Source organism: Strix aluco, chromosome 5 (assembly GCF_031877795.1).
Source record: "Strix aluco isolate bStrAlu1 chromosome 5, bStrAlu1.hap1, whole genome shotgun sequence".
Taxonomy (NCBI): Eukaryota; Metazoa; Chordata; class Aves; order Strigiformes; family Strigidae; genus Strix; species Strix aluco.
Window position 1 is genome coordinate 51077189 of NC_133935.1, and position 17508 is coordinate 51094696.

The 17508-nt window shown below is 38.5% G+C and overlaps 1 protein-coding gene across 4 annotated transcripts in view; it reads right to left on the bottom strand.

The window, feature by feature from the left end:
- Nucleotides 1–17508, bottom strand: part of SRGAP1 (SLIT-ROBO Rho GTPase activating protein 1) — a 156373-nt gene that overhangs the window by 34074 nt on the left and 104791 nt on the right. For 3 of the 4 annotated variants that reach the window (XM_074827315.1, XM_074827316.1, XM_074827317.1), the window contains 6 exons: nucleotides 11248–11469; nucleotides 10344–10445; nucleotides 8444–8641; nucleotides 8240–8324; nucleotides 3839–3866; nucleotides 673–706 (listed from right to left, as the gene is read on the bottom strand). In XM_074827315.1, coding sequence (XP_074683416.1) covers nucleotides 673–706; nucleotides 3839–3866; nucleotides 8240–8324; nucleotides 8444–8641; nucleotides 10344–10445; nucleotides 11248–11469 — 669 coding nt within the window. Of the gene's footprint in view, nucleotides 1–672; nucleotides 707–1215; nucleotides 1319–3838; nucleotides 3867–8239; nucleotides 8325–8443; nucleotides 8642–10343; nucleotides 10446–11247; nucleotides 11470–17508 lie in introns of all 4 variants that reach the window. The other variant, XM_074827318.1, reaches the window with a different exon arrangement.

Below are 17508 nucleotides of genomic sequence, written 5' to 3' on the forward strand. Positions count from 1 at the left end.
TAATGGGTTACCATTTCTCCTGATTTGCTCTGTGCTTCTCTAATCCAGGGGCTTTTTGTTGTGGGAGTTTCTGCTTCTTTGCTTACTTTCATCCTTGAGAAAGAAACTGTTCATGATATTCATCTCTTGCATCATGTGATGATTTCCTGAAAGTCTTTGCACCTCACAGCCTGCATAATAATATTAGTTGTACTGAGGGTGGCTGAATGCTTGATTCAAAGACAGGTAAACTGGTATGGTGCCACGGAGCACAGAATTTGTTCTGCAAAATATTTGCCACTAGGTATGTTGCACAGGAAGGAAAAGAAAATCCCTGTAACATTCAAACCCAGTTCACAGAGCTTGCAGTTAGGAATATAATTCACTGCATTTATAAATATTTTGATACATATTTTCTGAAGACTTCTTTCCCTTAGATCTGTCAGCTAGTATCCAGAGGCACTAATTGACTGTGATGGGCAGGTGCTTGTTAATCAATAAGGAAAAATCCATCATTTAAGACTACAACCACTGCAGAATTGTGCTCTGGTTCAGTTTTGCCTGCTGTACTCATACACTCATTTCTTAATGCAAACTTCTCCCTCCAGGTCTTTGAAAGAACTAATTTTGAGCCAGGCGTGAATGCAACCCGAGAGTGAGGTGGAGATGGTTCTCTTGTCACCAGAACGATACCTGATGTCTTGTGTGAGAGTTCCTTCGGCCTCGGCTAGAAGCATTATTAGAAATAAAAGTATGAAAAAGAAGAAGATAGTAAATACAGCAAAGATACAAGATCCAGAATAGCGGTGATCACAATTTCACACAATATAATAAATTCCTAAAGTCATAGGAAATCAAAAGCTGGATATCAAACCCAGGGTAATACTGCTTCTCCACAGATTTGAATACTGAATGTAATGAAAATGGCAAGCAGGAAATAGTGCTAAGTCGTGGGATGCACCACTACATCCTATCCTCTATATGATGCTAAGTTTCCTAATAAAACCAGGCTGCCAATACTGTCCCTACTTGATTAACAAAATCGTAGGGAGGCTAACATGAGAAATTAATGCCCCTCTTTCTCTCTGACTTCAGGAAGTATTATATTGATCAACTGGGAAAGAAAAGAGCCCCAGGACAGACTTAAACATAATGATCTGCCTCAGCTCATGTGAGGTAGTGACCATTATAGTAAGAAGTGTTGAGATCAGCCACTGGGGTGGCTGGTGCCAGTACCTTGATGAATGACTCCAAATCACCATTAAACAACTTAGCACTATACTGTGATCGGGGTCTGGGCTTCCTGTGTTTCTGGGGCTTAGGGGGAAGATTTGGAGGCCTAAGGGAAGGGAATATGATTACTGAGCAAGGTAGAATTAAGTCACACAATAAAATGAAACGTCTGTAAACTCATGGCAAAACAACAGAACATTATAAAGGGAGAAATAAACACAGTACTTATCAAATATTCCATCAAATTTAAGTGTAACAGTGATTAAAGAGTGGAGAACTCTCCTATTAAGAACACATTACTTATGGATAAATATTGATGTTCTTATAGATAAATATTGACACCTTTATAGTTTTACATATACATTTATTCCAAACACAGCACAATCAGAATGGCCTTTTTTGTTGTGGTCATGCATGAAATGTGCAGCAACCACTGGAATTCATCCTGCCAGCTGCAGCAGAACACAGGTCACTGGAAGCACCTCTTATCAAGCAGAAAAGTTGTTTTGTGCTGGAGAAGCTTCAAATGCAAATTAAAGCTGCTCAGCATACTCCTAAGGTGCTTCAAAACCAAGTTGACTGCATTTTCAACTAGAGCCCGGAAGGTTAAATAGCTTTAGCCTTCCACATCCAACCACCAACATCTTCACACAAGAAAAGAAACACCTTGCAAATTAGCTAAAGGAATTAAAATAATATCATCAACTTGAAACAAATAAACAAAAGCAGCATAATGAAAAAAAAAAGGAAGAACACAGAGAACTTTGGTCTGCACAATGTTTACCTAGTGTGTTACATGTGATGACTACAACTGAAAGGGATTACAGGAAATAAATACTGTTTTCTAGGTTACAATATATTCTGTGAATGTCAGGGCAAGCTACATGTCAACAGCTTTCCTAGTTCCCCTGCACCAGTAGTCCAATGTTTCTATAGGTTTTTCAGGAATTAGCAAAAAATCAAATGTTTTGGAAACAGTGAGAAACAATAATGCATAGAACACTAAGTGATGGGACTTTGGTCTGTTTGGGTACTACCTGCTATTTTAAACTCATCTTTAAAGATATCTTCTTCGCTTCTACATTTAACTTTGACCTTGAAGAACATTTTTGTTTGCATTTCTTAGAGCCTGGAAACTTAACTGAACCCTGAGGCAATAGGCAGGTCTCAGCTGGAACAGGGGAACTGGTGCTGAGGAATGGACAGTCAAGCCCCACTCTCTCAGAGTTTCTTTAAGTGACCGGCTGTGAGAAAAAAGGTAAGTTGGCTTCAATCTGCTCCCCCACTTTACTAAGGTACAATCATTGCCTAAATCCATCATCTTCTTTCAGCTGCTTACACAGGAGGGAATTTAGGATGATGTGAGCCTGATGAGTCACCTGCTTTGGAGTCAAGAAAGAATGTTTTTCTCATTAGACATAATCTTGCTGACTTCCATGCATTCCTGGTAGTATTGGGGGGCAGAGCTAAGGCACAGATCTCAGAATTAATGTCAGCAACTGGGAAGAATGCTCCGATTTATTACTGCTTTTCAACTGGGGTTGTGTAAGGAAAGAAGGTGAGTAAGTCCATTTACAGAGGTAAAATGGACCGTGGAGTGGTCAGTGAAAGGTTGGTTTGAAGTCTGTAGAGATGTTCCCAGGAATATAGGTGCCAGGCAGAAGAAATGATACAAAACCAAGTGATCCAGCAAAGGCAAAGCCGAAGCCAGATCCAAATTGCTGATCTGGGAGGGCAAGACTCTTTTTTTTCTTTTGTAAAATTCAAAGATGAGGGGTGGTGGTGAGGCCATTCCTGTCCAGGAAGCAAAATGGAGAAAGAGAAGACATTGAGCAGGTATGTATTGCATGGAAAGGGAAGGGAAGAGTGAGACCAGGAAAGCTGGGCTGGATGTTATTGCCGTCACCAGGATGGGAAGGGTGGCACCCATAGCAGTGATACACACAAGTGGCAGCTGCAAATCCAAACAGTTGTCATTGCCCCCCACAGTTCGATACCCTGGGGGCTGCAGAGCTCCTCTGCGTTTATGTCTGGAGGCAGCATTGCAGGTGTGGCATTACACAACTGAAAAAGCATGTACTCCACAAAGCAGGGAGACCTAACACTGCATTCCTTCTCTTCTGTGAACATATAGACCCATTTAAGTATCAAACACATGGATGCTGGGGGAGGCAGATATTCCTGTCCAGAGCTAGGTTATCAAAGATGCAGCCTGTCACATAAATTCATCTCTGTATCAGGTTCTTCTGAACTGTGTATTCTGACCAAGTGAATCACAAACCATGAGAGGCAAGGTATCTTTAGCAACTGAAAAAAAATTATTCTCAGCACCAAAAAGCCCCCTGTTACTTCCAAATCTGATGTGTGATTCACAAATATTTTTAAGGGTCTTCCAGCTTGTCCTAGACACTGGCCTAAGCAGCTCACAAGAATGAGGAAGATGAACAGCCTGGTCCTTTACCCATCAGCATGCAGAAACAGAAACGCTGAATGTTAAACCACACAGGGCCTGTACACAATTTATGTAACAACGTTATATAACCTTAAAAACTTGTTCTAAAATTTATACTTTCTAAGATTTTATTACATTTGTAAGTCTAAATCAAACCAAATCAAAATATCTTACCTTGTTGTCATGTATTCAGCCCTGTGACCTAGAAAATTTCAATAAACAGGAAACAATCATTTGTAGGTTTTAGGTAGATTTTTTTTTTGTATCTAAATTACACTTCGCAAATTACTTTTAACCTTTACTTTCATGTTACCAGCAAAAGATATACAATTATACAACAAACAGGGCAGTGCAGTTATCTACCATCTCCATGGTTACATTTAAAATACAAACACAACTCCTTATGGAACGACTTTTAAGAAGCCTGTCTGTAGATTAAAGAGTCACTTGATACTGTAAATAATTTGAAGTAAAACTCCAAACAATGTATCTTGTTTGTGCTCATGTGTTTTAGTGGCTAAATCGATATGGAAATAGAGCTGCATCAAGATTAGATTACATCTCCCCTTGTGCCTAAACCCTCTTCAGTGCTGACAACACAGAGCTCTAGACACCAATGGCTTGCTATTGAAAGAATCCTTCCTCTCTTTTGTCTGTGTATTGCAAGAAAAAAATACAATGCTACCACTGGGAAACACCACAGAGAACTGCCGAGAATTGTAAAGAAGCAAATACCGTATTGCAGAAAGGTTTCTGGGTAACCTCTGCAGGAGAACAGACCAGTAAGTCAGGTATGTGCACCATGTCAACTCATGATAATGAAAAGCAAAATAATGAAACAATACGAAGGTCACAGTATGATAAATTCCAACCAGCTCAGTTTTCCAAAAGGGAGATTGTGCCCTATTAATTTATTAGCATTCTTTGAATGTGTCAGTAAAATACTGGATAAAGGAGAATCAGTTGAATTAATTTACTTAAACGTTCAAAGGCCCCTGATAAGTTTCTTCACAAGAGGCGACTAAAGCAACAAAACAGCCATGGATTGAGTGGCAAAATATTCTCATTGATCAAAAACTAGTGAAGAAAAGGGAAACTGAGCAGAATTAAACAGTCTTTTTTCATCATGACAAAAGTGTAACAGTCATTTACTCAAGCCTCCCCATTAGGACCATTTAACGTAATAGATAATGCATTTATTAATGTCTTGGGGAGATCACAGCATCTAAGGAGGCGGAATATTGTGCAGATGACTGAAATACTTTTGTATCAAGTCCTAACAAAACTGTGAAGCCCTTCAGCGGAGTTTAACCATGTTAAGGAACAGGACACACAATGGCAAATGAAATCCAGTATTAACAGGATTAAGTAAGATATTAGGGAAGAAAGAATTAAATACCTATGCAGGTAACAGAACTACAGATAATTATACTGACTCTGAAAATCACTGAGCATCACTTGGGCTAGGTCTAAGAACACCACTCAATTTGAAAGTGACACCAAAAAAGCTTGTCAGACTGCAGAAAGAATGAAAACCAGTGATATGCAAAACATAATATTATGTGCCAATGACCAGGTGCACCTGAAACACTGCACAGTACTGAAAATCCTAATCTGAAAATATACTTTGCAATACCAGAAGAGTGGGGATCCTCAGAAGATGGTACAAAGAATAAGCTCTGGGAAAAATCTCTGGCATTAATAAGGCATGTAAAGATTGTTGGCATCTATGTTAGAGAGGTGAAAAAGAGGGATGAAAGAAGAGTATGTAAAATAACCTGTGACAGAAAAAGGGTAAACCAGGAACTTCTCCCTACTCATGTAACCAACTTCATTGAGACCAAGAATCTCAATAATAAATCCTACTAAAACAAAAGATGTTATAAATCCTGAGTCTCGGCAATTTTAAACACATCTCTGATATTTAACAGATTAGGGAAAAACTATCTGGGACACAGGGGCAATTTCTTTTACAACTACTTATTCTCTTTCTTGCATTTCCTTTTGCTTTGTTCATTTGTTCATTCAATAGATGAGCCTTGGGTCAGAATTAATATGCATGTCAGTGAGCTTCCTATGTTTAGTATCAATGTCATTTGAGTATTTCTCATTTATTTTTCCAAATTTGTAGATGCAGACTCAGCACAGAGCACTTCATCTATCTCCCTTGTGCAGATCGTGGATATGTATCTGCTGTGTCCATAAACAGCAACAGACTGTAGCAGGCAGGTGATGAACTGGGACAGAAGCCAAAAGCTGTCAATGTTGTGGACACCAGACTGGAATCTGGATTTATTCAGCCTACATCCTTACACTGTACAGGTTTGAATAAAAGCAAGAGAGGGTGCCAAAGGAAAACTTGCAGTTGAGACAATCCTCTCCCTCTTCCCCCATTCTCCTCTGCATTACTTAATACAGCACCCTGTATTATTTGTCTGCTGTGTTGCTGAAATTAATGCTGCCAGAAAAGGCAGCTTGAGTGGAGCAGGGGAGAAGTTCACTTCCTACAAATTCTTTTCTATACTAGCTACAGCACGAATGTTCTTGATTCCATTGTAATTCTACCCTTTCAACAATCTCCATCCAAGAAATGTACAGAATCCAGGTCCTCCTCCCCAGGCATGTACACTGTAAAGAAGCACATGCCTCAAAAGAAGAGGGTACTTGGAACTTTTTAACCTTCAAGAATGATGCCTTTTTCTCCCAAGTATCAGCTTTGAATGGGATGTATACATTTGGGGTACTATTTGTATGTACTATGCTATGATGATGCAAAAACTATGTGCAAAAACACTGTGGGCAACACAGATTAACTATTTGGGGTTACAGCTGGTGGGTCGAAGGGAACTCTTCAAACAAAATGGTCCAAGCATGTCTGAGCATGGCAGAAGGGCCCAGAGCCTGATGGCAATTTATCACTTAGGTCACCCTGCTGAGAAGTTTCTATTTGGATTTCCTTTCATACAGTTCTTTCCTTGTTTCTTTCCAACATGCATTAGTAAAAGATTCTGTTGCCTTTTATATTTCTCCCTTCAGTAGATGATCATGCATTTTACTGAGCTTCCAAATAACAAACATTCACTTTATTTTTTCAAATACATTTTCTGTGAACTTTTGGAGGAAAATTTTCCTCTTTTTTGACTAACATCAGCTGCACATTGTTCTGTGTGAATAAACTGTTCAATGCAAGCATTCAAGAAAAAATCCTATTAAATGAAAACTTCCATGAGAAAGAACATAATGTAGTTAGTTGTCTAAAACCAGCTACCATCTTATACAGTCCAGCCTTGCAAGAAAACACTGTTTATTTCCTACTGCAACCTCAGTCACTCCCTGGACAGGGGCTTTGTTTGGGTCATAGCTACTGAACTGTTAATAGCTCTTTAGGCACCTCCACAACTGGATTTGTGGATCTGAGCAATCACATTAAAAGCAAGAAGAGATCTGATTAGCAACAGATATTTGGCAGTAAAAAGAAAATAAACTGACACATCCTTTAGAGACACTCTTTAGAGAACAAGTTTCCTTTCTTGAGTCTGAACTCTGAATCACAGACTTTAACCTTCAGGAGAGGATTTGTACTCTTTGCAGTGTAATTCACTTCCTCTCAAGTCTGTAACACTCCATGTGGCTAGTCATCAAGGCTTGCAGTGTGATTTTCCTTTTCCCATTGGTCCATGAAGAAGTGCCTGTTGGGAGGGCTGGTAAGAGGTGGGCTGGAGCTGTGTATAGTGCCTGATTCATTACTGCCCTAATTCAGCTTCACTTCATTTGATCATGGACATCTGCTGTCTTGGTTTATATTTTAAGATGTATTTTTAAAAATTGTGGAGACTGTTCAGGACAACAGATAATTCTCTGCTATCATAATTTGTAATGCAATAATTTTATATGCAATAATGACAATCAGCAGGTATAGAGCTATTCATTAAGTTTTCATTCATTCCAGTTCACAATATGCAAATACTTTGTAGAAACTCAACATTAAATTTAGACTGTAAGAATCTTGCTACTGACATCAGTGGGGTCAGGATTTCACCTTTTACCTTTCATGAATGCTCCACTGAGTTGTTAGGCTGCAAGAAGGACATTCATGTCCATGTGTCAGAAATGTTGCACTAGCTAGTCCATTGTAAGAGATGTGTCCTGGATAATTTTGTATGCTTAAAAAATATCACTCTCTCCCAACTCTTAGAAAACCCTCAAGTCAACAGAAATTGTTAGGAAGTAGAAACAGTACATTTGTCACAGCTCTTAAATCACCCTCCACTGACTGTGTCAGCTCTCCTTTCAGACACGAGATTTTTCATTCAACAGTTCCATTTCCAAATATAGTCACTTGTCTAAATGTCTGCACAGTGGAAATAAATATCTGTTGAAGAAATAAAATCAATTTATAGTGCATACTCTTGCCACTGCACCAAAACTATGGCTGGTAAAAATCAAATCTATGCTTACATAGACATAGACAGCTAAGCTTTAAGTTTTGTAATTTTTTCCTGCATACCTTTGGCATTTTAGTGGGTTCATTGTATAGTCTGAAAATCACTTTTCAGTTTATTGTGTGATATTTACCTTCTCCGAGTGTCCTCTGCAGCAAGTCATGTTTTGCTTGAAGTTTTGTGATGAGGTTACTACCTTCCAGATATTCTCTGAATTTCTGTAGAGATGCAGATCAATCTATTACTATGTATGGCACATAAATTCCAGGAACTTCTGCATGATTTTTACTTCAGGTGTTTGGTCTGTATCACATGAATGAGGAAGCAACCAACATACCATGAAATAGAATTGCTCTGTTTCCTGCTGGTTAGCTCTTCTTTTTGCAATGCTAGGCTTACTCAGGTATGTCTCAGAGACTGTTGACTTCACAGACTCTGTTGAGCGACTGTGCTGGAAACACTCTGACACATCATAGTCTTCAATGGTGACCATATCTTGTATTGTCTGCAGGGTAGCCTCGGTTGTTTTCTTAACCTGGTGTTTAAAAGCATGATTTGCCAAATGCAAGATAAATATATATCAGAACAGTTTAGAAGGGAAACTCATTACTCAAAATAATTCTCTGTCACACTCCCCCAAACAAACTGGTGTGTGAATGTGAAAAATTAGGTGCACTGTAACAGATACCTATGTAACAGAAAATGACATGATTAGGTTTCCTATCTAGTTCTCTGCTTTACCATGGTCCAATTCACAAACATGGATGTACTCATTTGTTGCTGTATAGCATTCTCAAGCATTTGTTTTCTGAAATTAGAATTGAAATGTGATATGATTTGATTATGGTCCCTAATCTGGGATGCAATCAGATGATACACTGCTCTGAAGGGTCAACTCTCATAAGTGTGGTCAACGTGTTAGATTGAATATGTACATCCACAGATCTGGCTGCCAGAACAACATATTCTTCCAAGATAAAAATCTGTTACACTGTTCTCCAGAGTGCTATGGTAAGGACCACAGTGATGTTTAGACTGCAGAAGTAGAATACACAGATGGAGGAGGGGGCTGGAGAAAGAATGATTTACACCAGCCCCACAGTACTTCCTATGAGCGATGGAGCACCATTGCTCATAGTGAAAACCAGGGTATGGAGGCCGTGGAACAGAGGATGCAGTGTTTCCACAACACAGTAAAGTAATGGGCAAGATTCACAGGGATATGATTTACCTCCCAGTTCTGCTTCAGAAGAATCTCTAGTAGAGTCAGCTTAACCAAATCATTCACACTTCTATAGACATCTCCAGTGTAGGCAAATATCCCTTCCATGCTAGACAACATGATTTCTCCCCCTATGACCTTGTGCTTCACTTTACTGAAAGAAATAATCTTTCTTCTTCCTTTTTTGTCTTTGTTACCTTGAGATACTTTCTGAATTCAAATGTTTTTTTTTTAAAGACTACTGTACATGTTTCATGGACATTAACACTTTGTTCTAGGCATTCAGCACATAATATAGAATGAAAAAAGCTGGAATCCTGAAAACTTATCAGTAAAGTACACCAAGAAATTAAATTATCCCTATGTTTTAATTTAGGAACAGATTCTCATTTAAACCGAGGGCCTTTAACACTGCCTTAAATGACATAAAAGTGCAATTTATACCCACTGGGAGGCCTCTCTCTGTTGCCAGAGTGGGGGAAAAAGAACAGCATAGCTTTTCTGTATTTTACAAAAAAACACATTTTATTTTACCAGGTGAACTATTCCCATTGTAGGCACTCAGTACTTGTGTTTATAAATAGCTGTAGCTGAGAGCATAAGAGATTTTGACTCACATACCACGAAAGACCGTCCAAAATCCTTTGTACTACAGAGATAGCAATTTGGGGACTGAACAGAGGGTGGTCGCACAATACAATAACTGTGCTCAGTGGCTTTCTGCCACAAAACTTTAAAAATATGTGCTCTAACAAGTTTACACTGAAGCATCTGCAAAACACAGAACTCGGTAATGTGAATGCCCGGACAGGTAAAAGATGAAGTTTCCAAACCTCTATAAAGCAGACAAGGATCTATCTTAGTGTATTTGCCAGTATTTGATTTTTATAATTAAAACAGCTCATACAGATTTAAGACATTTCAGGGTCATTTACGCGCTTCTGACAAGACAGAAAACACTGCACCTTCCTGAAAATGGTGTTCAATGCATAGACCTTGTAGACACAGATCTTACCTCCTCATTTTCAATTTTGAGTGTGGCCAGTCGGGACTGTAGTTGCTGATACCTAAGCATAAGCTCTGCTTGCACAGGTTGCTGGGCAGTGACCTGACAAACCTAACAAAGAATCAAAAAGAGCTGTAAGATGCCAGGAATTAAAAAAACAGTTAACAGTCTTTGATTGCTCTCCTTAAAACTAGGTGAACTCCTGCCAAAGCTATTAAAAGTTTAATAAAGCAGACAATAAAATTAGTCCATCTAAATCTAAAGTATTTATGTGTTACAAGGTGTGGAACTGTGTACCGCATCTTATGACTACAGAGCACAGCCTTGCTGTATGGCTGCTTTGTGTTGCTGCTCTATCACACAGAAATGCAAACCCTGGAGTTAACTTCAGATAAAAGATGTACACAGGTGATTCTACATTCTACTTTGCTACTGGCCTTTGGTGTATCAGAACAGGGCACAGCTGGGGCATCCTGTATGCTTGAAATCTCCAGATGATAAAATGGGGGAGGAAGAAGGGGAAAAGGCTGCATTTCAGCATGCATAATTTGGAGCAGCTCTGCAGCTGCTCTCAAATAGCACCCACAAGCTCTGTTATGGGTGAGGCAAGCAGTGAAGATATAAAGCCAGTTCTTATACCGGTGCTGGGCTGAGCACAGGCTGGCCAGCAAATTTGCAACAGTGTCATTGTGGGTAATACAGAGTACAGTAACACAAAATGTTTTTTTTCTTGAGAACTCTGAAGAAACTCAGAACAGTGCTGCCAGTTTTGCAAAATGTTACTGCTGATCCACTTGCTTTTGGGTAGCAATTAACAGTTTTTACCAATCTCTTTGTAAAAGGGGATAAATTCTTTGTCTTGGTATATAGGAACAGAAACAGTCACTGTGGGGATACTTGTCAGTATACTGACCTCATCACCCATATGAGACTGGAACTCAAATTTCATTGGTGGACAAAAAGCAGTGGGGTACATCTCCATGAATCTCTGCTTGTCACTTCGTGGCTCCAAGCTGTCAACTGCATTTTCAATGATGTCTAAGCCCTCATGCCTGGAAGTTTCAAGGTTATACTCTGCAGAAAGGTACGTTCTTAGGGCTCTGTTCAGACTAGCGTGGTATCCAAGATCGCAACACTAAAAACACAATAAAAGGAAAAGAAAACAAATTAAAAAGGAGGAACACCATTCCAAAATCAGAAGCCACAAATTATCTGTCCTGAATTCTTCTGTTTTTGAAGTATTTAACAAATTATCTTCTAAATTAAAATACAATACTGGGGTCAAGACAATATGCATTTAGTATACTCATTCTGTTGCAAAGATTAAAGGACAATTTTAGAAAAGAGATCAAGTGTACGTGTACGGCAATATCTTTGCATTTGTTTATCAGATACAGATATGCAGTCACTGTATTTACACAGAAAAAGGCTGGAACTCCACACACAAGTGGGCTTTTTAGTATTATTGTCATAGGTAAGCCTCAGATCATCTATTTAAACCCACCCTGACATAAGTCTCCCATCTAAGTCAATGCCAGCACCAACTGAAAATGAAGCAATTCCTGCTCACCATGTCTGTGCCCTAACAAAAAAATGCACAACTGCCTCTAGCATTAGTGACCCATCTAAGACACTTTTTGATGCAACAAGAATGGTTTAACAACCTTTCCCCTGATAATGAAAATGTATTTACTGTAAACACCTTATTTCCCATGCTCAGACAGAGCCAGCAATGTACATCATGTTACTAAATGCAGAAAGTCATAATTTATGTCTTTTTTTTCTAGGGGTGAGAATAACACTGGAATGTAATTGAAACCTAATTGGTAGAACATAAAGTTGCATTTGTTCTTGAATTTTAAACATCCTCGGTTTGCATTATTCATGATTGGTTAATATTTTAGAGGAACAGCTGAATATATTTTTAAAATGTCACAGCAGTAATGTATCAAGTGATCATTTCCTTAATTTTTTCCCACATTACACAATAAACAATATCCTCAGCTTCTGCTCAGTGAGCTTCCAGGTAATGGCAGATGTATCACAAACCTCTCTGTCACCCCAATAGCGGCACATCAGTCTGCTAACAGTTGCATACAAAGCAGTGTTCTTTATGCAAACAGGAGAGATTTGTCCCAGTCAGAGGCCGATGCCTGGCTAGGGCAGTCAGGGAGCATGCTGCTTTAGGGAATCCCTCAGGCCCCCCCCCCCCCAATCCTGGGTGCCCACCAGCAGTTTAAAATCATCCTTCCCTGCAGGACTTGCAAGTTAGGCGATGCAGCTGGGTGAAGAAGCAATTTGAAGGTTTACTGTAGACTATGTTTATATGCGTACCTCCCTCACAGCTATTACAAACCCTTAGGACTCACAGGATCATGTTCCCTTCCCTTTCCTCTTACTTGTTTGAAAAAGGAGAGAAAAAGAGAGGGAGACAGACAGACAGACAGATGCACACACTGCATGGGAAAGAGTTTTCAGTCTGTTTACCATACCTAAACCTGTGTGTAGAAGAGAAAGTCCTCACACCTTGCCTTAGGGATACTAATGACTAGTGATCGAACTGCTCTCTGAAATCTGACAATGGAGGGCTGTTTTACTCACAACAAAACTTTCAGAAAGACTAAGCTTTCAGTCCTAGTGAGTATGCCAGGTACTTACTGCAGATGGGACAGTGACTCTCCAAAAACCAGTTGCTGAACCATTTAAAGAAAAAGGAAAAAAGATGTCATGTTCAATCAAACACACCTAGCTTAACCTCTCTCTTTTGCATTTATAGAATGGAAATTTGTGTTACACTTACTAAAACAGCCACTCAACTTTTATACTAAAGCACATCCATATTTCAAAGATCTCCAGCCTAAAAAATACTGTTTCTAAAAGGAAAAGTCTCTTGGTGTTTTTCTCTTGTTCTGTGTCAAATCAGATCTCATATTTAATTCACTGTCTTGGATGAAAAAGACAGACTGAAAGTGCTGATAAGAAAGTGGATCGGGACAGCTGTTTTATTTATGTGCATTAGTTTCAGAGAGACCTCATGGAAGATTAAACAGAGAGGAAATGAGAAATAGAGGGCAATGCCAGGTTTAGCATGGCCAGCTATCCATGTGTTATAAAACTACAGGCATCTAGAGCTTGAATTTCAGCTCTAGAGGATTAATCTGAGTACTAATAGAAAGCTTATTGATTTTCAATTAGAGTTGTGGCGGTTTCTGATGCAGCTTTTTTGCAAGTTGGAACATCCTTTATGCTGTGACAGTACTAAGGACTTAATTGTTTAACCCTTAATCTACTTAGAAACTATCCCCGTGGTCATCTTTTGCAGGTGATGGCAGCTTAACAGGGTAACAAGTACAGCTTCTCAGCCAAGAAGGATTCTTCAAGTGAAGCAGAATATCCTGCCAGACTAAGGCATTTACTTTCAATGCCAATGCCAGCAGAGCAAACAGGAACTAAATCCAGAACCTGAACTAATGTCTTATCACCAATGGCTCTTTGAGTGGAATTTAAAATGCCTGAATTTGGAATTTTGCTTCAACGATTTAAGTAAAAATAGAATTTGTATAAGTAAAGTTATTTTTTTAAAAGCAAAATAAACACTTATTAGACATCACAACTCTTACTTCTGCCAGACTATATAGTTCACTTTCTCCAAAATTTGGAGACAAAGATAATTTTAACTGGGGAATGGCTCTGTTACAATATCAACTCATGGCTACTCAGAAAGAAGAGTACTTTTTTAATCTGTTAGTACTAGTGATGGTTCAGAGAGTTGTATATAATGGAGATGGCATTTCTGGTATTTGTTCATTACTAAGACTAAAACTTCAAGGTACTGTCACTAAACTGCTGTCCCCACCACATCCTGTCTGACAAGGCTTGGAAAAAAAATCACCAACCTTTCTGGTGTTGCAAAAAGGTACATATGTACGCACATGCACACACACACACATGCACGTACACATGATTTTCAGGAAAAATCTGTAGAGTTGTAGAAAGATGTGTAAAGTTCAAGCAAGCAACTACACTGTTAGCCAAAATATACATGAATCTTTGAGGTTCACTAATCAGCACACCAAGGCTACAGCCTGGATGCTATCAATCTATGGGCTGGAGAGATGAGATGTCAGTTGGTGCAGTAAGACACGAAGATGAGAAATGAGAGAATGAAGTAATAGACTATGAGTTTTATTGCATTTCTGGATTCATAAAGACTTGGCTGGGCAAAGTGGAGGGAGACGAGTGATGCATTTGGGATATGTGTGAAAAATTAATTTTGTAATTTGCATTTCATTCTTATTTGGAATTAAATCTGAAGCAGTCTCAAGAGCATTTACTGTCTTTATTGTACCCCAGAGTATGTTTAGGCTTGAACAAAACAAACTGCAGTGCTTAGCACAGAGCTTCAACCAAACAACCAAGCTGCTCTTCATTTCATTTCAGGAATAATAATAATAAAATTCTAATGCCAGTGGAGAAATTCATAAAAAAAGCCTTAACCTCTGAATAAGTCACTTTCTAATCATCCTGCTACACAGACATCAACATTCAAATCAAAGGGATCTGTCTGTACGTATCATATTTATGAGAACTTATGTAACAAAGCTTGTGAGCTGCACATACTCTACCCTAGTTTTAAACTTGGTTCTATGAATGATTAAGAACCTTTACAGAATATATTAAGTTCATAATAGCTAAATGTTCCCTAACTTCTTAACCATCCAAAGCATGCAGACTGCAATTAGAGATTCAGAAACACTACTCTAAGAAAGACCAACACATGAATATTTTATTTATTCCAGCAGCAGAACTACAGTCAAATTGTTTTGATCACTATTTCCTAGCATTTATCTTCAGATCATATGACTGCATGATAAGTCTGAAAAAAGGTCCCTACCTTCCTCTTATATCCAGATAAATCTAATAAACTCAATTACACGGAAATCTTTAAGTGTATGAGTAGTAGTATGTGCCATATGGACAGATGTTGGTACTAACAGTCAGATTAGCAGGGGTGTGTATGTTGTTGCTCCTCTGAAACCCACAGTCTTAAAAAAAAGTTTCTGCATACTAGGTAAAGCTTATTTAATTTAGCTAAAAAGTAATCTTCACTACTTTTTACATGATACAAATAAAGAAAAAAAAACTAATCCTGTCCTCCACTTGAACTAGATCCTACTATATAGTCAGCAGAGAAGAATTATTCAAAAGAAAATTCAAATTCCTCTAGTACAATACACAGAGGACAGAAATACACTATGCAGATCAAATCCTGTTTATCTCCCTACTTCTTTGCAAATGTTGGTCCCAACCCTCAGCTCACTAAATGCATTAAAACATCCAGCTAAGACTGCAGCAATATTTTTATCTTGCTTTTATCTCAAGGGCTTAAGATGAACAGCACATCATCATTTTAAGTCAGAAGCCCTGATCTTTGTTAATGAAATGAAGGAGTTGAATAGTTCAGACTGAGTTCAGCTGAGGAACTGCAATTTAGGATTTTCCATATGAGTCTCATAAATGGAAAATGCAGTGGAATCCAAATGAAAAAAGGATTTTTTTTTTTTGTAAAATTTTTGTAAAAAAAAAAACAGTTCCACAACCCTCCCCAACCTTGTTATTAAAAATTTATTGAACAGTTAGTTCACTGCATTCCTTCATATATTTATCCCACTTTTAATCAGACATATTTTTCAGTAATGTAGGAAAACTTTCAGTTTCATTTATGGGCAACACCAACAGCTCTGGGACACCTAAACCCCTTCCATGCTAACTGGAATTCAGACACAGAGGAGAGGTAATCCCCTTCTGTACAGGTAAAGAGAGAGTTCAGGGAAGCACAGAAAGTCATGCAGGCGGATGGGGACAAAATAGACAGGGCAAAGAATAAAACTGCCACCACTGCTCTGAAAACTCTGAATTGTACCATGACATTAATAGATTTACAGAATAAGATAGTCTGGACTGTTGCAACATATGGCCAGTGGGAAGCATGTCTCACATTCCAATGATATAACCCCCAAATCTTGCCAAGACTCTTGCATTTACAAAAAGCATTTCCTTTGTCAAGTAGCAAACACTCTGTCTAGATACCAATGCTTTCACAGCATATTCTGATTAAATACAAATGTCTGAAAGACACTTCATTTAAACAAGCTCACAAACTGGATTAAATTGGCTCTGAAACAAATTCTGGTTGCACATGTTTACAGCCTACTCTACAAAACAGTGATGCAAAGGGCAGCTAGACTTTCCATTTAAATTCCTTAGGGAAGAGTAATTTCTACAGCCATTTTGTTAAAAGAATGCTATTGTCTACATTGGCCCACAGCTTGGAAAAAGCCACACAAAGTAGGTATCATTTTCCTGCGTTACTAAATACTGTAGAATGTATATTTCTGTTAAAAACTAGCAGTGAGAAAGCTCTAGCCTTCATGGTTTTGTAAATATATTTACATACACTAACTCCAAAGAGTGTTGTCATTGTATATGTATGCACAGAGAGCTTCACTTCTCCTCCCCTTGAAATTCTTTGTGAAGCTCTAGGTCTGCAGTTCCTCTCCTCAGCTGTCACTGCTATGGCAACCTCTGTGAACATCAATGAAATGGGTAAGAATCAGGTGCATTTTCCAACCTGAGAAAGTTTTGACCAAGTAGAAACACACACTGGAGACGTTCACTGGGAAATGTGAGCTCCGAAAGAGAAGGCAGGAGAAACAAAATCAGCATCTTTCCAACCTCTGAAGGGGTGGGGGTGCTAGGAATAGAGGAGAGGGAAAGGGACCTTTCCTTCCTTCCAGCAGCCAGGAAGAACTCATAAAGTTCACATCAGACACGACCTAACTAGAAGCTAAAAATCCATCATACTTCAAGCAGTATCAGGAAAATCATCATCAGGAAATCAGTAGGGACAACTTCTTTTTTGTGTTATTCCTGTCATATTTTCTCTTGGCACATGGGGAGAAAACATAATGTTCTAACTTTAAAAGAATGGGTTCAGCATCTTATTGACACTTTATTTTGTGAAATATAAAGCTGAAAGGAAAATCTCCTGATTATACCATACAATATTAAAATTATAAGCATACTGTAGGCAACCCATATGACTAACGTATTCCTTTGAAAACGAAAAAAAAAGGAAAGTATTATTGCTTAACAGAACAAACATAAAAACAAA